The 22,876-nt window shown below is 26.0% G+C and overlaps 1 protein-coding gene across 1 annotated transcript in view; it reads right to left on the bottom strand.

Annotated features, from left to right (window-relative positions):
• Nucleotides 1-22,876, bottom strand: part of LOC107449199 (voltage-dependent calcium channel type A subunit alpha-1) — a 345,775-nt gene that overhangs the window by 35,207 nt on the left and 287,692 nt on the right. The window contains exons 26-32 of the mRNA XM_087159475.1: nucleotides 21,875-21,981; nucleotides 19,435-19,534; nucleotides 18,256-18,416; nucleotides 17,071-17,214; nucleotides 15,785-15,986; nucleotides 14,073-14,237; nucleotides 3,455-3,565 (exon numbers count right to left, since the gene is read on the bottom strand). Of these exons, the coding sequence (XP_087015601.1) occupies nucleotides 3,455-3,565; nucleotides 14,073-14,237; nucleotides 15,785-15,986; nucleotides 17,071-17,214; nucleotides 18,256-18,416; nucleotides 19,435-19,534; nucleotides 21,875-21,981 (990 nt within the window). The remainder of the gene's footprint in view (nucleotides 1-3,454; nucleotides 3,566-14,072; nucleotides 14,238-15,784; nucleotides 15,987-17,070; nucleotides 17,215-18,255; nucleotides 18,417-19,434; nucleotides 19,535-21,874; nucleotides 21,982-22,876) is intronic.

Here is a 22,876-nt window from a genome sequence, read left to right as displayed (position 1 = left end):
ATTCTAAAAGTTTTTTGTTAGAATTATTCTCATTTACAACCTTGACATTAGTGCATGCTAAATAATGACTATTACCTTAACAGTTAGTGCTTTTACCTAAACAGTTTGTGTCATTTTATTGGCTGACCAAGTTAATCAAGTTATCTTTTAGTGTTTTTTCTAAATAGCAGCATAGTAAGCTGATTATAGAATGTTATGGTAGATTTTTTGCCTTAAGTTTTAAAGAATGTTTGGACAGCCAATTAGGGTTAGGTAGATAATAAGACATTTTAAAGAGTTTTTTTCATATTTTTTTTATGAAAGTTTTTTATGTGCTTTTTTAAACAATTAAAAAAATATATGATTAAAATTCTTGCAACTCTAAAGCTTTAAAAATGAAAAGGTGTTGTAAAATATACTGTAAAAAATATATTTCATATGAAGAACTATACTGAGAATTTAATATTTTAAGTTTTCATAAAATGAAATTCAAGAAAGTTTTAAATCTATGGGTGTTATGATCATTTTATGAGCAGCCAAAATTTTAGAATAACGAAATAACATTACATCCTGATCAAAAGCATTAAACAAAATGTTTAATCACTGAAATTCTAATTTCAAGTTTTCTTGCAACTAATATTCTAATTCCTGAATTTTTTTTAACCTGAAATTTATTTTTTAGGTTTTCTGAATTATTATATTTTTTTGGGTTTTTTATACTTTTTCATCACATTTTCTTCTTAAATTGCAATTTAAGAACAAAAGAAAGAGATTATCTAAGGTCTGATGCGTTTTGTTTTTGAAACAAGTTTGTTTTTCTCAATCATAGCAACTTACTAAATATCGATAGCAGTCAGTGCAGGTGAGGCATAATGATACTTAACAAATATTTCGATTAGTCACTGACAAGTTTGTGAATATTGATTTTCCCGAATTTCCGTATTTTACAAAGTCACCAGAAGAACTTAGGTGTGTCTAACACGAATTGCTTGAGTAGCTCGTTCTAAATTTCTTTGAAAAGAAAACTCATGAAGAATTTTTGCAGAGTTCAAATTTAATGAGCTTACCAAATTAAAGAAATCGAAGCGAAAGACATAATTAATTTCAATTAATCAATAACATCCTTAGTTAAAGTTAAGGTCTGATTACTTAATTTAAGCTTTAATTAATTTAACTAAAGCTTTACTTGGTCAGGAAATATTGGTCTAACCAGTCTTTAAAGTTTTTGTTTACCCTTTGAGGTTCCATGAATAAAATTACTTAAATTTTTATTTTAATGATAAAATAGCCATTCAGCTCCAAAATAAATATGATTTAATGCAAAATTTATATTTCGGGAGATAAATTAATTACTTTTTTGGAGTATACTAAAAGCGGATTTTATTTCCTGGTGGGAAATTAAAAAAAAAAGAGTTTTTTTTGTTTCATCTGAAATGTTAATTTATAGCAGTGATGGTGAGGAAATGTGATTCAGTTATATGTGTTACTGTATGCATGTTCCGTATTTAGCTTTTTAAATGAAAAACTTGCTTATACATACCTACTGCCTTCCAAATTTTCATAAATTAAAAATGTTGCTATGGAACAGTTTGAATTTCAAACAGTATCTAGATAAACCTTCTTTTGTTTAACATCAACAAATTATGAATGAAAATAAAGTGCATGTGCTTTTCAAAATATTTAGCGAATCCCGAAACATGAAAAAGTATAGAATAATATAGTTTAAAAAAATTCAGAGAAAAAAACCCAACTTTTCTATCAGTCCAGAAGGCTATGGCTTTTACGAAAAAGACAAATAAAAAGTTGATGATTTATTTGATGTTATCAGTTATTCGTAAACTACAGAATTTTATAAGGAATTCCGTCACCGCATTTTAAGATAATCTTGATGTAAAATAAATATAATATCTGGAAAATTAAGACTAAATCAACTCGATTCTTATAAGTGGTTTCAACCAAATTTTTTTACTGCTTACTTTTTCGTATAAAAACATAGAAAAGTTTGACCACAGAACCATTTTTCAAGTTGTTTTTAAAAAAATTATGTTATTCTGCATTTTAAATCATTTCTTATCTTTTAATTGTTCCTTTTTTATCATTTATCACGCATTTGCCACTATTTTTTTAACTGCTATTATTAGTAAACTAATTCCTACCATGGGATAAAGTACATAATATTTGCAACATAGTGTGACTTGTGGTCAATCTTTTAACAATTTATTCTCGTATCCGAAGCATTCTGGGGATATCATAATGTGATTTTGTTTGATTTCGAGACCCTATTCTGCAACGCTAACGCATGGTCAGATACAGGTTTCCTTAAATGAACGCTCAATTTTCCTTAATATATACCAAAACTCACTTACATATATTACAATCGTTAGATCTTGTCCTTTATTTTTTAATTCGGCCAGCAAGTTTTCAACAAGCTGGAAATAAACTTTCCAAGTTGGATAAAATCGGGTACCCCTTCATTTTTGACTAAAATAAAGAACCGGTTTTATTCGAAAGCACCCTCAGAACCGAAAGAAAGGTTCAGCACATTTTAAACGTGATATAAAATCTGTTTTCATAATTTAAACCAATAGCTAAAAAGATGCCTAATCAAAGTAAATTCAATAAAATTCTAATGCTCAGAAACTTGCATCAAATAAATCTTCAAATAACTAAAGACTACTGCATTAATTCGGCAGAGTAAAAATTATAATTGTTCTAATCGATTTTCTGAAAACGTTGGAGTCGACAAACTAACAGCCCATTCTGTTTTTCATTCGTGTCTAAATAGCAGGGGTTTTGATTTTAAGATTCATCATTTCAATGAGCAAATTTATGAAAAATAAAATAATTGTGTATTTTACGGCAATTTTTCAGATTCTTTTTATTGTAATACCGCATTCTCTTCCACCTTACTTTCTGATATCTACTACCTTAATTTGGTAAATTTATATACAATTAGTTGGTTCTGATATAAAGAAGCATATTAATTATTAAAATCATAAGAAATTATAAAATATTTTACAATATTAGTCTTATTTTGCTTTTTTATTACAAAAACTTGTTTTTCTCAAAATAAAAGTTTTGCATCGAATTGGAAATTGAAATAGTTTCATGCACTATAACTTTTACAAATTTGTTCTGTCTATTGAATAATAAAACAATTAAAAGTAAGTTTTAAAGGTCCTGTGCAAACTACTCTAGAGAGCGAAGGGCGATTATTATTTTTATCTTCGTTTTCAACAAAATAAAGTCAAACATTATTTTAATTAAATTTTGCCATTTAATTACCTTTGTAGACGTTATCAAAATCGCTAAATTGTTCCAAATTTATAGTAATTTCTTACAAATTATATATTCGATCAGGATCAGTAAACATATTTGCATTGATACTTCAACTTTGAAAGCAATAACCCAAATCTTTGTTACTGTTAGAGAATGATTGTGATATATAAAAGAGGACAATAATTTAAGTTCAAACCTTGCATCGGAATGCCAATAGCTTCAGAATACATTCAATCAGGAAGAGTGCCGTAAAAACTTCGTTCATGTAGCTTAATATGTCTAGATACACAGGATTGGCTGCATGGTACTATAGCGCCACGTTGTGGAGTAGCAAGAAAACAAGGCGGCAGGAGTTGAAAATAAACATAGAAAACAATGGGATGGTCTAAGGTACAATGCATAACAATAAAATTCAAGCAGGTTTCCATTTACTTAATACATTTAATACCTTTCATTTGGTTGATACTCAATGTATTAAGTAATCTTGGGGATAAATAAAAATTTTTAAAAAAATATTTATTTAATATGAGTTATATAATTTAAATGGGTATCAAGACCTATAAAGAATATAAACATAAGTTATTAACATTCATCTAATAGTCAAACAATATAATGGAATATATTTTTTCATGACCAACAGTCAATAAAATTATATTTATAAATATTTACAATGCATATCATGTCATAAATTCAGACAACGTGCTTTATCATGCAAATAATATAACAAAACATTTTTCCATGCATATAAAAATGAAGTAATTATCTGAAATTCGAGCAATAAAACAAGCATGCATTTTGGAAAAAATGCACCATAATGCAAATGAAAGTTTCAAGAATGCAACCATACCATCATATCATGCAAAAATTTCTAAAATTACAATATAGCACATAAAACATATACAAAATATCATAAATGTTGATTGCTTTAAGGCCTTTCTTTGTTTATTTAACATTACTCCACAAATGCATAGTTTAAATACTTACAGAAGATGAGAATTTCATCCCATCATTATTATATAGGGGACCAATTTTTCATGTACACAAATGCATTCAAACTTTTAAAAAAATTTAATAGACCAAGATAGACATCATAAATAAAAATTTTTCTTTATGCTTGCAAATACGTAATATTTTATAATATTAAAAATTATAATTTATAATTTTTTTGAAAATACTCTATTAACTTTTGAAATAATGTATTAAACTTCTGACCAAAGAAATATAACTATTTTGCATTTATTAAACTAACTTTAATAACTTTAGAGCTTTAAGCCTTTATAATGGAAAACTAAAAAAACAACTTTCTACAAATTAAAATAATCAATATTATAAAATTTAACTTTGTTGTTTATGCCATGTAAATTTTATTGGATATCTCTTTCAAATTTTGTTAAATGTTTCCAACTTAGATAGAAAAGTATTCACGTTTTACGTCAAACAAATCGCCTTTTCTTATTTTCGAGAACCAAAATTTGAATGTAAGAGCCGTAGTATCAATTGTAATATCTAACAAACTAGCTTGCATGAACTGTTAAATCATAACGTAAAACTTATTTCAAAATATAAAAAGCGTGTAAAATAAACTAAAAATAAATGTGTTTTAGATGCAATTTTTAATACTTATGAAGAACATGCCACATTAGATTTAGTTAGAAAATGTCAATTAAGTGCAGGAAAAACACCTGTTCTGTAAGGGTTTTAAATTTACTTTGATCATTTTTTTAATTAGATAATGCATTTAAAAATAATTTATCTTAATATCTTTTGCAAAAATGAATAACGACAATTTTTCAGAGGGTTTATCAAAATGTTAGCAGTTAATTATTTCAGCTTAAAGTAATTAATAATAACGAGAGTGAAATCTGAAGTAAAAAATAAATAAAACTTAATTTAAACTATAAGAAAACTCTAATAAAATTTAAATAGAGAGAGCACAAACTTCAATAATTTATTTAAATATTTTTAGAATTATTAAATTAAATAGATAATCTAAACAGATTTTAATAATTTATTTAACTACATTTTTAAAAAAAAATATATATTTATTTAACTTGTACACTAATATTAACCAACAATATAGAATGTATAGTTTTGAAATAAACACGCAAAATATGCCATGCTGTAAAACAATTAAGAATTTATTTTATTAATCAATTTATTTTTTAATAGCCAGAATCTCTAATACTTTTCAATATATTTCTTAAAAATGTAATGCGTAAAAATATTAATATTTCTTAAAAATATTTGATGTAGTTCATGGCCTATTGAGAATGAAATTAATGACTTAATATAAAATTATATTCAATGCGAAACTTTAATATATCTTTCTCTTCTTGTAATTTTGTATTAATGTATGTATGCATGTATATATTTAATTCGAACTAATTTTCATAGCGAAGAAACATACACAAGAGTAATAAAATAAAATGCATTGGATGTAAGATGAAAAATTGTATTATTTAAAATTCATACAAATATGTAGATAATTTAATGTAAAGAAAACCAGGGGATAAAAATGTCTTTTTCTTTGGTTGGAAAGTAACTGTAATAAAAAAACACATATGCCTTCATGCAATGAAAATGATGAAGCATAGGTATAGATGTGTATCAATTAATTTCCACAAATAATTAGAATTTTTTTCTTAATTCAGCACTCTACATGTTTGACTGCAGATTTTAATAGTTTTATAGTAAAGAAACAGACTTTTTACACATTTCATTCGCAATTATATAATTGCAACAAACGTCAGTATTACGATTAACAAACTGCTTTCCAACTGAAGATGCATTTCACATGCAGCATGGGTCAAGTTTTTCATAAATGCGCACTTTGAAAAGTTTCTACTAACCAAGCAATGCATTCTAAAACCTCATTTTTCCTTTTATGGACTTATTTTTTTAAAAAAAACAATAGTTGAATTACACTTGATGCATCGAGTAGTGCAAAACTACTTGCGTTAATATTCAACTATTGTTTTTTAATTTCAACATGGAATGTAGTTTCATTTCAAAATAATCGAAGTTGTTTTGCTGGTGCTATAATTAATAGTTTAATGCCAAGTTTTTTTAAAAAAGAATGTAGAAATACTTGCGAGAACTTACTTAAAATTTTTATGAAAGCTTATGAAAACTTATGCTTATGTAAAAAATTATTTAATAAATTTAAAAATTGTTTTTTTAAAAAAAAATAGTTTTAAAAGAAATTTTTTATACAATATTATGTAAGAAAATATAATGAACAATTTTCTATTTTTTTCTTAAATGAATTAAACATAAATTTAATTAAGAATTTAAAATTCTCAAGAATTGAGATATTGTCATCAAATATAACTATTGAAATAATGAGCGGATTTCCTAAACTCTATATCAATAAATTAGAAAATTCTATTCTAAGAATTAGATTTTCTGAATCATAATTCAAAATTTCTATTGCGGATATTTACAATCAAGAAATAATGTAAATTTTGTTTAACAAGGGCTAACTAAGAATTTTAAAATTTACGTTAATGAAATTACTTTAATTATGGATTATGCAAAACCCATTTTATTAAGAGCATAAATGTAATATTTTTTAATCATGACGTAAAATATTTTAGTCATTAGTTAACCTTGTTTGAAATGAGCACAAAATCATAACGAGGAAAAACTATTCTTAAAATAAAAACAACTGGTTTAGTTACTTTTAATGTAGATTTGTTTATTACTACATGAATACTTTTTAATATCGGCAGCAATTATTTTTATATAAAAATAAAATTTTTTAATTTCAAATTGCATTTAAAAATTAGGAGTTACGCTTTTAACTATTTTATGTACAAAGTATATCGATGGAATTAAATTGTTGCATAAATATATAATTATTAATAAATAGATATTTCCTGGGAGTTGAAAAAAAATAATTTGCTGATAACCACAACTTATAATATACGTTTCATACTGAAATGCAATTAACATTTAAAAATTAAGCTACAATTAACATTTTTAAATAATTATTGCTTTTATAAATTTGCAATTGATGATATAAATTGTTTCGAAGAAATCGCATACTATTTGCATAGCACCATAACAGACAAAAATGTATGGCTTATAAATATAAAACAAAATAGCACAAATATAACTATTTTGTTTCAATTTCTCTGTGATTAAAAACAAGAAATGTACGTCATTGCTACTAACAAAATTATAAAAAAAAATACTTTTTTTTTTCGGATACGGAATGCATAAAACTTTAATGTACTCATTACTAATATAATATAGTTCTAAAGTATACAAGTTGGGAGGTTTAGAATACACAGTTTCGTTCCATGTTCTTACCCTGACTCCAAATGCAATCAACTTGAGCAAACATTCTACCGTAAAGAGTGCAGTGAAGGCTGTATTCATGTACTGCAGGGTGTCGTGGAACGTCTTAATTTGCTTGTAAAACTGGACAAAACACAAAAGCAATCACATTTTTTTGCAAGTTCTAATCAAAGGCAAGTGTAACGGAGAGGCAGTCACAGCAGAGAGCTTAGTGGGAAATGCACATAACACATAGCAAAAGTAGAAATGACTTTGGCAATACCAAAAATTTTCTCGCTTATCAATTTATTAATGAGTTTTGTGTTTTATTTTATTATTCAAAAGTTTCTAGGTTGGTATCCCATTATTTTTTCTTTGAAACCTGTTCTTACTGAGACTCCAATTAGAAGAAAAAGTTGGAGTGACATTATTTTTGATTATAGCAAAGATAGATTTTTGATAGAATTTTAAAAACTTAAAGTAATATATGCAATTTTTAATTATTGAAACAAAATAAATGTTTGGAGGTACTCTCATATCGGTACTTGTTCACGACAACTGCTATCCCTAAGGTTCAATAGTTCTACGGCCCGGTCCTTGAATTTGCAATAAATTTCAAAAAGAAGTATATAAGGAGAGAAGTGGTTCTGGACTATACTCAGATTTGTCACTTAAATTCATAGTTGTTTTTGGTTTCTCTTGTGCCATTGTCCTATTGTGGATAATACTTCAAAATTATTTTTGCATGGGTGATCCAAGATCAGTGTCGAAAGTTAAAAACTAAAGAAAAAGTTTAAGTCTTCATAAAACAAAATTTACAACAGAATAGTTGAAATTCCGAATTGGAAAAGTATATTTAGTTGTTTAAATATTAGTTTTTTGTAACTGCATATGCCTACTTTTTATGTTACAAATTAATCTCAGATCCTGTAAGCACTTCTTAAATTATCAAATCCTGATTTTAAAGGAATTTTTGTTTCCTTCTTTTTTGAACGAAATATTTTAAATGCTATTCATTTGATTTTTCTTCAATATATTTAATTTTCATAATGTGATTAAAGCACAGTCATTAAATCTGTATTAATATAAATTATTTATCTAAATATAAGAAAAAATCGATAGAAATTGGAGTCTCAATAAAAACTAAATATTTATTTTGGAAGAGCTTCTAAATTTTAATCAAAAGATAATCCAGAACATTGCAGTAATTTAGAAATAAATAATTAGAAATGAAATGATAGCCCTTAATGTTTAAATTATGTGCTATTTAAGAAAAGAGGAGAATTTAAGCTAAATACATCAACTACTCAACGCTAGAGGAGAAGGAACTGGAAATTTTATTTAATAGAAAATAGTTCTAAAGGAAATGGTTTTTATTGTAAAAATTTACATTGTTTAGGAAAGGGAAACAGGTTGGTTTTTACAAATTTTTTTTAGCCGTTTCTGTTATAGCACTCAAGTAGCAAGGATTTTACAAAAAATTATAGTGGTAGCCTACTTGAAAATAATACATGTGTTTAACGATGTTTGAAGGACATTGCAATAAAAACTTTCGAAAACTTTAATTTGAAAACATTAATTCATTATTTGAATTCATTAATTCTTAGTTTTATTTTGCACATTGAAGAGAGTTTTTAAAAATTCTGCTAAAATTGAAAAAAGAAAACACATTTTTAAAAAAGACAATGGAGGTTTTGGAACTATTTTGAACTAGGCTTACAAATAGAACTTCAATGTAGTTAGAATAATATCAGGTGAATCTAATATGAAAGTGTTGTAAAAGCTAGATTTAACAATTGAAGAAAAGTAAAATATTTGAAGTCAGAGTATGTATAATATAAAAGTATTTTTGCAAAACCCAGTATATGTTATTGTAATATTAAATATATCATTGCAGCCTGAATTATTTTTCACGTGTAGGAATGATGATATATGTTGAACCCTCTCCTGGCACGCAGAGCAGTTTATGTACCAATTAAATATGATAAGGAAAAAAAAATACTAAAATATATCTCAATTCTAATATTCGATTGACATTGAGTAGTGTTCACATTGATTTTAAATATACCATAAAGATAAAAGATGAATTCTGAAATTCACTAGAAAGTAATAATAAGAAAAGGCTGGTACTTCAGCAATTACTATCCAAAGAAAATTGAGCAGTTTTCAGCTTTATTTTAGTTTTAAATATAGATTAATTTAAGTCTAAAAGCAGGCAAATGAAATTCTAAAATTTATAGCTAAACTTAAATTACTGTAGCTTTAAAGTTTCCATCTCATCAATACTTGGTAGCCTTGCAGAACTATGTTTTATAATTTTGTACCATAGAAGTGTAGTTCTTTGATTTTTGCTGATTGAGATTGAAAAAAAATATACCAGAAGAAAATAGAAAATATATTTTTTTTAAATTCTTGAGCTTCTTTAAAAACTATAGAAGTTCAACTAGTTTTTACCAATTTTTCAAAGGCATTAGTCCGTTTAATTTAAACTATTGCATCATATTAAAAACATCCAACAATAAGCTTCAAATTTGTCAGCTTTAATAAAACCTAAAAGCAGAATTTGGAAGAAGTAGACAGTATTTTGATGATAAGTTTTGTTTAAGATGGAAACGAAAATATTATTCCGTATAATTTTTTTTCTTGTTGTTAAAACAAAAAGATTTTCGAATTATTAAATAATAAATACTTTGTTTGAAACCGATTTGAAAACGATTTAAGTATTTATCATTAAGTTGATTTAGAGAATAAGTTGATTAAGTTGAAACATTTAACGTCAAAGTGTAAAAAACGTGCTAATAATATGCCATGCCTATTTAAATATTTCTAATCATATTTTTTATACTGCAGATCGTTTTTATTTTAAAAAATGAGAATAATATAGTTTAATAAATCATGGTCTATAGATGATGGAACAGCAGATTTTAACAGACCAAATAAAAATCAATAATTTAATCAACTCAATTTTTAATATAATAGTAATATAGGATATATATATATATATATATATATATATATATATATATATATATATATATATATATATATATATATATATATATATATATATATATATACATACACCATCGTAATTAAAATGTAACGTAAAGCAAAATAAGTGAGAAAAAATTCACAAATAAGCACTTAAAAATGCAAAAAAATTTAAGCAAGCTGGAATTTTGAAAAATACTTTGTGTTAACTTCATATGCAAATATGGCCCTTTCAGCTTGCCAAACTTCAAATCTGTAATTACTTTCCTGCGGTTTGTAAAGCTATGGTATTTCTACAGACAAGTTTCACAGTTAATAATTCTCAATCTGATTATCGAATGTTAGTTTTCTTTTAATTCAACGCAATTGTTGTATACTTTCCAAAAAACCTTATTAATTTCAATTTCCAAAGATTTATAGTTGAATTAATAATTTTGAGATTAGTTCTGGATCTTTTTCACATTTTTAAAAGAAATCTGATGTAGATTTCTTTTGAGAAATAATCATAGTAAAGTTTAAATATGATTAAAATATTTTTTAAAATGTTAAATCATGTTTACATGGCTTAATCGGAATGATTGGTGGTGCTGTTTTATTCCTAAGTTTTTTTTATACTAAATATGGTATTTGTAATAACTTTTTTTTTAAGGCGACAGGCTTTATACAGCAATTAAAACTAAGTGAAAATAACAATTATTAAAATGCATAGAAATCATTAGTTGAATTTATGCTCAAGAACACTTTTCTTCATTTTAGTTTGGAAAATAATACTTTTGAACTACTGAATGCGCATGAAAAAAATTGCAATATTGTGTTTAAGACGGCAAATCATAATCAGAATTACTTTTTTTAATACTTGTTAAGTTGAAGAAATTGACCTCATTGTTACCAGTATGCGACAAAAATATAAAGTGATAAGTCCTATGCTTTAATTTTTTAAAAAAAAATGCTTCAGAAATTAAATTTATCATAGACTTTCCACTAATTACAGATGTATTTCGTTCGAAAAGAATATAAGACTTGTACAAAAATTGTTTAAGTCTAAAGAAGTATGTTGCAGAAAATTTCATAAAAATCCCATTTCACTAAAAAGAACACATTAAAAAATTTTACTACTCAATTTACTTTGGTTAGTTTATCTGACATTAAACACATACAATTTGTTATAAGTTGAAGTGATTGTATCAACTTCAACTTTTCATTTGTTATAAATTGATATAAGTTATTATAAGTTTTTAGTTGCTACAAGTTGAAATCACTTCAACTTATAACAACTAAATGTGTTATATGTTGAGGTGATTTTTAAAATAAAAATTACAAATTGAACGAAGTAGAATATTTATAAAATAGATTTTTAGAAAATGATTTCTTTTAAAGTATAAAGCAATATAACGACAAAAATTGCCAAAAATATTTATTGGTTTAAATTACATAAAAAAAAAGATTTCTTCCAGATCTTGTGAGCAAAATCTGTAGTAATCTCAAAATCGTGCAGAATTTTAGAAATTAAAATCGCGCAAAATACTTCAATATTTTTCCATATATATGAATATTTATACAAGCAAAAATTTGTGTCTACCTATTCATGCTTCAGTTATATCGTACATGCAAATGGCACTTATGCAAGATCAATGCAAGATATTGCACTTATGCAAGATATTGAAGCAATTGCTTAGAAAACATCATGATATTTATGAATTCATTCCGAAAGCTACAAAAAAGCATGATGCATAACAACTTTTTATTTAAAACCACATCTTGCAAAATAGTTTTTTAAAAATGCGCTTTTAATTTCTTTATAAATATGTGCTAGACGAATCATGCCAAAAATTTATTCTTAATTATTTTTTAGTTATTAAATATTTTAAATAATTACATCTTAAAATCAAATATAAATTGATTTTATGTGGATAGAAACAGAAGTGTAGATAAAATGTAAAAGAAAAGTTATATAGTAAAAAAAACTATTTGTCAATTTGCACATATCTAAGTACAGTTTATAATAAGAGAACAATTAATAACAACAATAATAAGAGAACAATTAATAAGAGAACAAGAAATAAAAAGAGAACAATTTTTAAACAAAATTCATTATTTTCATGTTTTAAAATGTAGTAAATCACTAATTTTATTCATGCAAACAACAAAAACACTGTTATGCAGTAAATCATTATGCACACATTTTACAATGGTAAAAAGAACAAACAATTTTATTTAGCTAGATTTGTTAATTAGCTAATTATTATTGTTTAATGCATTTTTAATATAATTTCAAAGGAAAATATTAACTCATTTTTTAAATTAAGTAATACACTTTCGTATAAATTACTCAAACGTTAAACCATGATATTGCATATTTTGAGACATTGCGTGATTCAAAAGTTAATTATTATGACAAACTTAAAAAAATGTAGAAATCAGACATGTTTTCTTTAAAGTTGATCCATAGTATCTTGTAATCAAAGTAAAAAAATACAATAATCTGGTTCAATTTTGCAGGAGTTCAACATGATTCGAAAATTTCTAACATTGTAAGAAGTATGACTGAGTTTTATCGCAATTTTAAAGCTCAATTTAAATATTATAATATTTTATAAAAAATAAAATAGTTTTAAATTTAAATCTTTGATGAAAATTTATAATAATGTACGTAAGTGGAAAAATTGAATTTTTTATATCATAATAGTTAATTTATTATTTGAACAGATTTGATTTTAATATGACTAATACAACACTGAAAAGTTCTTGAAGTATACTCAAATAAAAGGGATACAAGAATACAATAAACAAAATTATGTAATAAACAAAATTATATAATAAATAAAATAAATAGAATAACATAATTTTAATCATCATGTTTAAACAATTGATTCATGTTTAAATAATTTTTTAATACGGAAAAAATGTAGTATTCTCCGTAATTAAAAATATTTAAAAATAGTAATATTTAAAAAAGGTTTTATTTTAAAAATATTTCATGTGCGCCTCTGATTTTGGAATGTTTTAAAATAAACATAAATTAGTTTGTTCTTCTAAATTAATTTGTGCATCTATGCTAAAGAAGGAATTTTTTACTCGTCTGAAAGGAATTACCTGGATAGAAACAATAAAAAAATATTCAAAAAAAATAATTTTACCAGAAATTGAATTAAAAAAGAAAGAGAATTTTAAGTTTCTTAATTTATATGTCGTTAAAGAACAAAGTAAAGGGAAAAATCGACATACATCATAATAAAACACACTTGCACTTTTCAAACTAAAACATACGAAAAATAAATTATTTTCATTATATTATTTTATTGTATTGTTTTCAAAATAAAACATACGATGTACCTTGTTAATATGAAGTATGTTAAAAATATCTTTGAATATAGGTATTGAACATAAGTATGGAAATTATAAAATTTTTTCATAGTTACAATAAAACATTTGTCGCTATGTTTCAAAATTATTTTAACTTAACTTCAAATTAAAAATAAATTTATTTAAATGGAGAGTATTGTAATATTTAAATAAGTTAATTCCTGATAAAAAATACTTACCTTCATCATCAAAAGTAATGTATTGAGCACAATTAGCACCATAATAAGATACTCAAATGGAGTAGAAACTACAACTTTCCAAATTTTATACTGTACACTAGTTTTGTTCTGAGGCATAAATCTTTGCAGTGGTCTAGCTTGAATGGCAAAATCAATGCAAGATTTCTGAAGGAAAATTAAAATTTACAGCATAAATCTAAAAAGCTATGTTACAGTGTATGCATTCATATATTAACTCATGTGAACTCATATTTTTATAAAAAGATGAGCTAAAAAATTGGTTTTTAAAATTATTATAATTATCAAACTGCAGCTAGAAGAAAATGTGCAACATTTATGAAAGCACTACATGAAAATATTCAATGAAAGTACAAAATGTATTTTTATATTTTAGAAATATTTTCTATTTCCCCAAAACATAAAACGATGACAGATTATTGACATTAAAAATTTTTCTGAAAAGGTTTTGGAAAAATAGAGTTTGAACAGTTTAAGGATATGTATTTCAGAATTTTATGCTGTATTTTTCTTGCAAATAGATAGCACTACAATATGATCAAATTGAAGTATGAATAGAAAATTTTTATTTTAGAAAGTCAGAAATACTATTCCAGCAGAAAACGAAAAAAAAAATTATAAGAAATGTGTGTCTTATAAATTTTTTTTTCGTTTTCTGCTTGAATAGTAATTCTGACTTTCTAAATTAAATAAACAAAATTTCGTTTTAGCTGTTATAAGTGCTTTTTTAATTTATTATTGTAAATGTTATTTACTTATTTTGTCTTTTTCTGAATTTGCAAATCAATTTCATTCTTTGATTCGATAATTTTTATGAGATATCGATTTTCCATTGTAAGGTCTACTAAATTACGGTGGTCTACTAAATTACGTTGTTTACAGTGGTGCTAGACAGCGAGAACAATATTTACTTTTAGACTATAAATACATAAAACAACCAAAATTAAAAACGTAATAATAACATAGAGTAGGAAAAATAAATATTATGGGTAAAGGATGCAAAAACATTCTACAAGAAATAATACCTTAATGGCTTTCATTAATTTTATGCTGTTGACAGTAAGAAAATGGAAATGAATGTGAAAAAACTGGATCTTACCATGCAATACGCAAATATTATTTCTTTCATTTCTTTATTTATTCCTTTTCTTTTATTAACTAAATTCTACTATAAATAGAGAAATCAAAAAGTCTACATGAAAAATTCATTTCCGCATTCATTGTTCCAATAGTTTAAAAGAATTACTGGAGCACTTCATCCACGTTAATATTAAATTCAACATTGAAATTATTTTAAGAACAAGAGAAATGATGAGTAATTAAAATACTTAAAATAAAGCGCAATTTACGTTATATAAAATGTATTTTTGTTTTCATTAGCAAACAACATCCTCAACGATTTGCATCTACGCATTTCATAGAACTAAAATAAAACAAAACATCAAACGATTATAAAAAACTTTATAAATTCAATTAAAAATAGAAAAAAGAAAACGATAAACTCATCTATTTATCAATGATGTCTTTCTTCATAGGGTGGCAAAAAAAAATCGTTTGGAATAGACTGTTGTCATTTTGGCACGCAACGATAAAAAAGGTGTCGTCTTTTTATACGTTCTAGCATTAGAGTGGAAACTCTTTATATATTTCTGTGTGATAGAGTTATATCAACAATTTCAATTAAAAAAAATTACTTGGTTTTTATCTAACTCTCCTTCTTCAAGCTCTCTTTCCCCCTGTTCTTGAAATGTGATGATGATCAAGGCCACGAATATATTAACGAAGAAAAATGGAAACACCACAAAAAACACAACATAGAATATAGCCATTTCTATTCGAAACCTCGGAAGAGGTCCATAGTCTACGTATGTAGAGTCCATGGAATTTTGCAAGACACTAAAAGAAAAGAAAATCAAATGATAATTTTTTTTTTATATAGATGTTATTGAAGATTAAACTCTAGCTTTTAAAATTCTTATGTCGGAGACAACAATAGCCTTAAAACTATTTTTCTAACTAGATTACATAATTCCAACGCTGGTAATAGGGATGAGACGTTTGGTTTCAAAATCAGATGGATCAAATATATTTTAAAACTACTTTTTGCTTTCAGATTTTGCTTAATCAGCGCAGCTTATTGATATTTTTTTGCAGTTTTTTAGGCCAAGAAAATAAAAAATCTACAGTTTGATTGTTTTAAACTAAAAGCGAAACTTTAAGATATATTTACAATTTTGCCAAAAAAAAAAAATGTCTGTATTTTAAATAGTTAACGAGCTCACATATCTAAAAAAATTCTTAAACTTCAAAAAAGGGTTGTTAATTTGGTTTCAATTTAAGTTACCAAAACGATGAGCGATTCTTAATTAAGAGGTACTCAGTTTGATTCTTTATGGTTTTCCAGGCGCAAGGAAATTCAAATATTTATTTTTGCTTTTATTTATTTTACTTATTTATTTTTATTTTATTTATTTTTTATTTAATTAAATTTTTATGCCTTGAAAAAATATTTAAAATGAAAAAATTAGAAAAAAAGTAAGTGGGGGTTTGCATTTCTTGGCGTCTTTTCCCTTGCACTCGGCTAACTGAAAAAGACCATCAATTTGGTGTGAGACAAAACCATTCAGGGTCACTTGATTAAACTGTGTTTTTTCTTCTTATTAACTTTCTGTACATTTTTCGAAGAAAGGGCTGGGGCTAAATTAGAATAATACTAACAGTCACGGATAACTGTTTCAAGATCACAACAGCGATAAAAATATATTATTATTTATTACTAGGCGTTATATATTCGATGTTAAAAAAGCGTTATTTCTTATGAGTTTTAGCGCCTTCGAATAATAGATCGTATTTTTAGCTCCGAAATAAATAAAATTCGTGTGAAAAATATTCGGCAATTAGATCAACTAAATAAAGTATACATCGTTCGGTTTTTGTAGTTCAAAGTGAAAAAATTTGAATAAAATAAAATTCTTCTTACTCTGGCCAACCTTCTCCAGTTTGCACAGCAAACAATGTTAACATGGCAGCCATTACATTATCATAATGAAATGGTTGATGAGACCACTCTCTTTTATCCACTAAAGGTGGCTTATCGTCTCCTTGAAAGACTAAAAATTCACCTCTGAAATAATAAAAAATGAATATTAGAAATAAAACACAAAAAGGGAAATTATAAATGACTCATTATATGATTTAATTACATGACATTTTTACGGAATAAAATTTAATACGCAAACTAAATTTCGGGTATAAATTATTTTTAGCAGATGATGTTTAACGAAAAAAGGCGCGGATCATCAATTACGAAAAAATTAAATTTGGAAAAATGAAAATTAATATTGAATGCTATGGCAAAGAGAAAACTGAAATGTGAAATAAAGGCAATTAATGAAACATTTGAAGGAGAAGATAAAGATTCTAACCGAAATTTTTGTAAATTATCTGTAAAGTTTCTAATTTGGCAATAGGATGTAAGGACTAAGCCGTACCTTTATTTTTGTCAGCAAGCATCTATAAAAGCGAAATCCATGAAACCTTAACATAGACTTATTTAAACTATTCGCGCCATAGCGTTCGCACTCTTAGTGTATTTTCAGGTTACTCGTTAGCTGTTTTTGGTTAAATGCGTTTGGAACCCCATTTGACTCAAAAATATACTTTAAGATTGTCGCTTGGCACCTCCACTGAGATCTAAGAATATTAATGACTTGAAAAAATAAATTAACGTTGAATTGTTTAATAAAGTTTAAGCAGGATTTTCACTACACAATTTCCCCCTTTTCTTAAATGCGTTTTAAAATTTTCTTCTACTTAGCTTTATAATTACCATTCATTTAAAAATAGATTAAATAAAAACACTGAACTCTAACTTATTTTCATTCTAGTTATTATAAATGTAAAACTTTAGTTGTTTACTTTCTGTCATATTTATTTGAGAAAGTAAATTTAATGTTTTTAGAGAATTCACTTCTGTTTCATAAACTAAGCCTTATTTAAACCTAAAGGAAACAAATAAAATTAAAGAAAGAAGATTGGCCTAGGGGGCTTCGATGTTGTTTGAAAATATAATCTTGCGAAGAAATTTAATCATCGATCGTGATGTCTTAACCAAAGAACAGAAACATTATTAATTCCATCAGCAACTTTTTAAAATTATACTTACTCACAATCTTCACTCCGAAGCTTAGAAGTATCTGTGCAAAAGAAAAATTTCCCGTTAAACAACTGAACAGCGACAACAGCGAAGATGAATTGAAAAAGGATGTACACGATGAGTATGTTGACAACGTTTTTTAAGGATGTCACTACACAATCAAATACAGCCTGCAATAGAAAATATTTTTAAGAATGTATATTTTTTTCAGCAAAATCAGTTAAAATCATAACAAAACTCTTACACGAGTTTAAAAATATTAACAAAGAGTTTCATATGAGTAGTACCATTTCTTACTGCTCAAATAAGGGTAATAATTTCTCAGGAACTAAAATAGCACTTTAATGTGAGTCAATTCTTTTCAAAATAGATTTTGTTTCACACAGTATTCCGTAATCACTACCCTTAAGGTATATTTTCAAAATACTTGAACAAGGAAAAATCGTTATTTAATATAACGAATTTCTATTAAGTAAGATAGGACTGAAAAAACACCAAAAACTTTTTTATTACCTTATTATACATAGGAATTAAGAAGTAATTATTATAAACTTCTCCAAGTTACATCAGACAACCAAACTGTTTGATGTAACTTGGAGAAGTTTATAATAATTACTTCTTAATTCTTAGTGATTCGAAAAATCTCAACACCGTTTTTTCCCAATCCCACTCAAATACTATGGGTCATCATCATCTCCGAACAGTATGTAGATATGTAGAGTGTTTGAGAATAATCTCCATAATTTCAATAAATATTTGCGAATTAGAAGAGCTTTAACGTGATCGCTTAAGATCTTGCTCAAGCACGCGATGTCCGGCAGCGAACGTGTTAAATCGTTACATCTAAAAAAAAATTTTTTTTTCTTTACCACAAGTTGGTTAGTCGTTATGGAACATACTCTTTCCAATATTATCTAGTATTTCAGTAAAACATGAAGATTTCCAAAATTAAAAACTATTGTTGGTTTTGTCTAGACGGAAAAACGCTTCACTTTAATGATTGAAAAAATCTTTGGTCTTACTTAAATGAGTTTCAAAACCATTATATATATTCAAAGTAGAAAACGGTGTTGTTGAAACATAAAAGAGATTTCTTTTGCCAAATTATGAGGAAAAAGTTCTTTTATATACGTTTTTATAGACTAATGGTTAGATATACACAGCTTAATATTTAAAAAAAATTTTTACCTTCAATTTAGGCACTCGTTTAATGGTCTTGAGTGGTCGTAACACTCTTAATACTCTTAGAGATTTGATAGTACTAAGGTTCTGGCCAGTACTACTTCCACTAAATAAACAAACAAATGTTAATATCATAATTAAAAATGTAAAAATTATAGGACAACATTTAATTTATTTAACAAACTTCAACACTGGATTAGACTTTTGTAAATCATTTTAGGTGAGAAATACATTGCAAACATTGTACAACACATTACACAAGGAAAGAATTCCAAGCTGAACTCAATTAAATTTGTACACACGCGTTAAAAAAGATTTTAAAAAAATAGGATTTATCTCTTCTGATTTAAATGGTTGGTAAGCCTACAGAACAAATTTCTTAAACTAACTGCTTTCTTATCATTCTTGATCTAAGTATCTACTACTAAAGTTTGTACTCAAGTTTTACTTTTGTGTTTTAACTCTCATCGTATGCCGTTTAACAAACTGTCAGAGTGACAATAATACTTTTGCTCTGCTAAATTTCTAAATACAAGACTTATACTGTCACATTTTTCTTCTAAAATTACGGTAAAATAACTGGCAGCAGTCTGTCCATTCAATTAACGGTAAAGTTTACTCGGAATAAATTTTTTTGCTATTGCGCTTTTGAAACCGTTTGCAACTAGTATGGTTAAAAAACCATGAATTCAAAACTTTAGTTTTTTTTAACCATTTACAATAAGTATGGTTTCAAAACCATAAAAAAGAAATTTAACTGGTCACTGTTGTTAGGCTTTTTGTTAGGTAATGAGCATTGGAGTGTGATTGAATTGTGTTTTATCAAAACCGTGGAATGCGGTTTACTGCGTTTTTACCGTGTTGTGGTTTAACCGTGGAATGTGTTTCACCTATCCTAAGAAATGGGAAATGCTAGACTTTTTTGTGGTAAGCAGCTTTATGGTGCTGCCATATACGCGTGAATGAGAGCATCGGATTATAATAGTCTAGAATCACAAATTGGGGAGTGCAGGACTCGGGAAACTCTTCCTGTGTTGGAGGGAATGGAGGAAATATTGTGATGTCAACGCTGGAACTGGAACCCCCGTTCTATCGATAAGAAGATTGACAGATTAGCCCTCTCAGCTACAATATGTACTCAACTGCAAAGAACTAAGTAGTTTCATCAGGTGGACCTAGTTAATGCTATGAAATTCTAGTGTTTTAACCCTATTAGGCGAAACCAGTTAATAAATGAATTTTCTCATAGTTAACAGTTTGAATGCAATCTCTCATTTATAGTCATTTGACTGTTTTGTTTGAATATGGTAAAATAACAATTGAACAAATTGTTATCTAACCATTTTTCCGAGAAATTTCGAAGAGTGTAGATTATACATACAGAGTAAGTACATTATTAAATTGACTCATTGTTTCCTGACAGCCTCTCGAATAATAACTTATTTTATAAACTTCGCAATGTTCACAAACTTGCGACAAACCTAACCCTTAAGCATCCCATACATCACCATAGGTAATGTTCCAACAATAAAATGTTGTTAGCAATACTATTACAATACTATTATATATATTTAATACTTAAGTGTAGCAAATACTATTTGTAATCTGGATAAAAGAAAAGGCAACAAGTAAATACAGATTCTATTTATAAGATTAGTAGTAGTTATGACGAATTGTATCAGAAAGATCATGAAAATGCGTGTTGATAAGGACGTGCGTGTTGATGCATGTTGATATCTTATATCCTGACATTGCTGTTGTAATCCTTTCATATTTCTGATTCTTTTATTTGCCTAGTCCATAATTCAATTTTTATATTAATTGAAGATACTGTAAAAATATTTATATACATAAAAACTATGGGATATCATAGTTTGATACCTTACTCATAAAAATTCAATAATAATTTTTTTTACAAATTTAAATATTTAAACTTTCTTTTTCTTCTACGGAAATTTTGATTAAGACAATAAATGAAAAATTATTTATATTGCTAGTTTTATGCATTCTATATGTTGACGCGATATTTGAGTAAACGTTCATAAGAGGCATTTTATTTTTCACAGTTTTAAACTTTTTCACAAGCTATTTTTGCCATAACTTCGGTACGTTTTAGCACTTATAACTTTTAAATAACATTGTTACATTTTCATTGTTTTATATGTTATGTAATTTTTAAAACATATAATACATAGCTTACATGATTTTAAAAAAACATTCACGTAAACTAATAGTTTAATTGCACTTTAAATTCTATCTGTTCCGTTGAAGGATACACATAGCCTTAAAATAAGTAATTTTTGTAAACACGCTCATATAAATTTTTTGTTCTTTATCTAGACTTAATATATTTATTAGCATAAAAATATTTTTAATGGTTTTTAATTTGTTATATTAAATGAAATTATTTGATATAATTAATGATACTAGGCATTTAATAACTTACGCAAAGGCAAAGGCCACTAAAGCACATATCACAACTACAGCATCCAATAAATTCCATAGATCTCTACAATAAGAACCTGGATGGAAGATTATACCTAGATCCACAACCTAAAATTCAAATTTACAACAATGTTAGAGTAAATTGTGCTTAAAATTGCATAAATCAAAAATGAGATTAAGAGAAAAATAGTAGTTCCTAATTCAAATTAAGTCGTTGAAAAAGTAAACTTGTAGAAATACAACATAATAACCGTTAATTTTTTAAAATCGTTTGCGTTCTTTATAATATTGCCATGATTTTGTCTACTATTCTTTTGCTTCTCCATAACAGACGGTTTTAAGGAATTTTACGTGTTAACAAAAACATTTTAATGAAAAAGTCAACTTTGTTTCATCTAATTTGAAATAACATAATTTTCATTATTTTGCACAGAATGTAATGACAATAGAAGGTATTTTTTTCAAAATCTATATTATATTTTTAAAACTGTAATGGATTAAATATACAATGTGTTGTTGCCTGTGATAATTTAGCTTATTTGTGTGTCTATAAATAACTGAAATATAAAATATTGTGTTTTCTGTAACTTTTGCCGCAGTTATAATTTTTTTTTCTATTTAATTTTCGATTTAAGTATTTCAACTGAAATTTAGAGTTGGAAGCATATAGAATTCGAAATATTTTTATCAATAGACATTAATTAATTTTAAGTAATGAAATTTTTAAGTACTGCCTTGGGTCACTTTTGGCCCAAGTCTTTGGCTTTAGTCTTTTGCCACCCTCAATTTTGAGACCGATTCATATAGACAATCTATTTTTATTCTTTTTACTTATGCTAATAATGAAAAATTGAGGGTCCTTCGAATGGATGTCTCAGAGAGTCTGAAATCTATTTTGATGGTATTTGTAGCTTTTGAGACAGGAAAACAAGTCTAATTAAAATGCTTAATATTTTTATGTTAATATTAAGACAACAAACAAATCACTGCTAGTTAAAAAATA

Source organism: Parasteatoda tepidariorum, chromosome 3 (assembly GCF_982258835.1).
Source record: "Parasteatoda tepidariorum strain Cologne lab strain chromosome 3, Ptep-v5.0, whole genome shotgun sequence".
In the NCBI taxonomy this organism is placed as follows: Eukaryota; Metazoa; Arthropoda; class Arachnida; order Araneae; family Theridiidae; genus Parasteatoda; species Parasteatoda tepidariorum.
The sequence above is the reverse complement of the archived record's forward strand: the minus strand, read 5'-3'. Positions and strand labels throughout refer to the sequence as shown.